The sequence below is a fragment of the Solanum pennellii genome, chromosome 7, assembly GCF_001406875.1.
Source record: "Solanum pennellii chromosome 7, SPENNV200".
NCBI lineage: Eukaryota > Viridiplantae > Streptophyta > Magnoliopsida > Solanales > Solanaceae > Solanum > Solanum pennellii.
In genome coordinates, this window is record NC_028643.1 from 69,108,534 (window position 1) to 69,112,082 (window position 3,549).

Sequence of the window (3,549 nt, forward strand, 5' to 3'; positions counted from 1 at the left end):
TAATAATATATTCATTCAAATGTTCGTTACGTGGATAAATTAATCATATAAATGTGTATCCTTCTTTAAGTATAGACGTCAATTAGTTTCTCAGTCCCTCTAATCGGGTGGGCGTCGATCGATTTTTCGATCAGATCTCCCTAAAAATCGTACATACGGTTCTCCCCCAATGCGGCTATCAACTAAAGATTTGTTAAGATAACTATAAAGTTATTAATCTCATGTATATACTAAAAATATATAAACAATTTAGGGCCGTTTGGCCATAGATTCTCAAATAATATTTGGGAAAAAACTTGACAAATAGTGTTTGTCCATACACCTTGTCATTATTTAGCAAGTATTTTTGGCAAATTCCCATATTTCCAAATACTAGTTTTTCTAGTATTTGGGTCAAATCTCATTATTTGGGATCTTTTAAAAATTAAAATTTTACTCCAAACTTTTACCTTTTACAAACACAACCTCTATAGTTGTTGCATACGTTGTATTACATAATTTTTTACGTTAATTTCAAAGTAGTGATGAAATATCCGGTGAATGTTAAACGATGATATGGTTATTGAAGAAAATGATGAACAATCCGTTCAAGATAAAAAAACAGTCATGTATTTTGTCAACTTCACGATGTATGAAATGATGTTTGTTGCACTAACTCCAAATTACCACATGCTATTTATTATTGTTGTAACAAATATTCAGTTGACTTGTAATACAAACTTATGGTTAGTTTTAATGTTTTTAAATCTTATGGATATAAATCATATTTTTCTAAAAAAGTGATATATATTTCTCAAATACTATGACCAAACACATGATGAAATTTCATCCAGATTTTAACCTAAATAATATTTACCATTTAAATATTTATGATCAAACGATAACTTAAAATATTTAAATAAATATAACTAATGAGTCTAACATTAATAGACTTATTTGTCTTGGGTACTTTATCATGTGAGTTGTGAAATTTATTAGCTGGATGATTTAACATGTAGGTCGTCTTTTCTTGGAGAAAATGTTATTGGCCAACTAGTCATTAATACAGCAGAATCACCAACCCCAAATTATTAAATTCAATACTCCAAGATTCAAAAAAACATTATAATAAAATAAAATTTTACAGTAATAAAAAGCACCGACACTATGCCACGTTTAAATCTCGTCATATACCAATTATTCAAGTATATGATTTTATAATTCCAAATTGCATCATTCAAACTTCCAATTATTTAACACATAAAATAATATTAATCTGTCATCGTATCATTAAAGTCTAAAAAGCTAAAATAAATAAAAATAAAACGGCTTTATTCCTTTGTTTGGTACTTCACATTATTTATGCAAACCTAAAGAGGAAAAAAGAAGATCATATATATATTCTTTTCTTTTCTTTTAATCAAAAAGCAAAAAAAAAAATTAATAAAAATAAAAATAAATCCTTCACACCGACACATGAGAAATTGCTATTATTTTGCCCTTTCGCATCGTTAAATCTCTTTATAATAACATTTTTTCATTTTTCAGAGTAAAAGATAAAATTAGTATAAAATTGAATAAGACTTTTATCATCAACAATTAAGTATTTGAATGCTAACAAATAAATTAAACGGTATAAAAAGACGCAATTTTATTGTATTTTTTTTTTTCAAATACAAATTACAATGTGGATAAAAAAAAAATGCAATTGCACAATCCAATCAAAATTAAATACCAAAAAAAACTCTTTCAAAAACAATTTTTTTAAAAAAAGAAAATATATCTATGTGCAAGCCAAAATAACATTATGGTTCCATTATTATCAAATAATGGCAACACAAATAATGCTAATTACAACTGTAACAAACAATCCACTACTCTTCACATTATTAGCAAAGTTCAAATTTGCTGAATCATCCGCCGGATCTTCATCGTCGTCCTGGCTGGGCTCCGGTGCACCGTCGTCGTCAACATCATCGTCTCCTCCCTTGCTGCTCTTCTTCTTTTTCTTTGCACCTTTCGGAGCTGGAGCTGGTTCTTCAGCTACAGTTCCTTTGAATAATTCTCTGGGGAGTAAAACTTTATCGACTTTGTAAACGGATAACGGCTCTTCGTCGTATAATGTACCGGAGATGGTTGCTGTAACAACTTTCGTTTCCAATTTCACATCGTCTCCGTCGTTTTGTACGGTGAAATCGTATTTTTTTTTACCTTCAGTAGCTAGAGTGTTCATTAATCCGTTGTTGGATTTCAACATCCCCATGGAATTGTAAACAGGGATTCCATGGTACAGTAGTAATGAAGCTTGGCCGTCTTTTGTTAGGTTTTTGAATTTGGGCATAAAGGCGGTAATTACGCCGTCGGTGGGGCAGAACACTGTTAACCCACTCTGTACATTTTCAGCGAAGGTTTTGGCTACATCTGGGTGAGATTTCAACAGATCTGAGAATGATTTACATCCCTGTTTCGCCATTAATGTAGTGACGTTAAGGTCACTTGGAGCAGCTACCGGAGCTTCAGCAGCGGCGGAAGTGAGAATATGACTGATTTGAATAACGGAGATGTTGTACGGCATTTCCACGACGGATTTAACGAAAGTAGCAGCGAAATGGCCGTCGTTGTCTTCATTAGCGAAACCTACTTTCCCACCTTTCATATTTGTGATATTGATGTACCCTGAAGTTCCCGGAGCTTCGCCGGTAGCTTGGAACATTGTGGCGGTGAGGGTACTTCCTTTAGTGATTTGATGGAGTTTTTTGGCGCCGAAGTAATCGGCGAATACGTGGAGAGAAAGGACGTTTTTGAGAGTATAAGTAGGGAGGTGTTTTTCAAGGAGAACATTCATGGCGGCATTGTCAATTGCGCAGACAGTGATGGTCTGTCGGCGGTTGATTTCAGCAGCTAAGTGTGTAACGGATAAGTAATGGTTGAAGGTGGAGAATTCAGGGTGTTTTGCGAGGATTTTAGTGATGTTGTGAGCGTATGTGGTGGTGGAGAGAAATAGGAAGAGAAGAAGAGTGACGGAAAGTGGTACCGCCGGCGAGACCTTCATTTTTGCCGCCGAGAGTGGAGAGATGGAGATTTGTTCTTTTAAAGAGAAGAAAGAGGTTAAAAAAAAGAGATATAGCAGTGTTTCTATAGAGGTGTGTGTATATATATATACACAATGATATTGTATTGTTTTTAATTAATATATCTTAATGTTCAATTCAATATGTAAATCAAATGAAATTTTAATTAATTATTAAAACTTTAATTCATATAAATTGACAAAAGGATCCAGGAGGGTTCAAGAAAGGGTCACATCCCCAAAAATAAAAATACTAATTTATAGGTCCTGCGAAATTAAAAAACTTAAACTCTTGTTCTATTTTAGGCATAATATATATATTGCATTCTAAATTTGATTTTAAATTTTAATTTTGATCTCTAACTTTTATAATGTACAAATAGACACTCTACCTATCCAACTTTTAAATAAATAAACACATGAGTCCTACATGGCATAATACACGTAGGATAAAAAATGACATGTAGGACACGTGTGTTTATCTGTTCAACTTTATACAA

At 32.5% G+C, this 3,549-nt stretch overlaps 1 protein-coding gene across 1 annotated transcript; it reads right to left on the reverse strand.

Annotated features, from left to right (window-relative positions):
• Window positions 1-1,700: 1,700 nt before the first annotated feature.
• Window positions 1,701-3,117, reverse strand: LOC107026110 (fasciclin-like arabinogalactan protein 2). Its single transcript, XM_015226968.2, has one exon. The coding sequence runs from the start codon at window positions 3,029-3,031 to the stop codon at window positions 1,802-1,804; it is 1,230 nt and encodes a 409-aa protein (XP_015082454.1). The 5' UTR covers window positions 3,032-3,117; the 3' UTR covers window positions 1,701-1,801.
• Window positions 3,118-3,549: the final 432 nt, after the last annotated feature.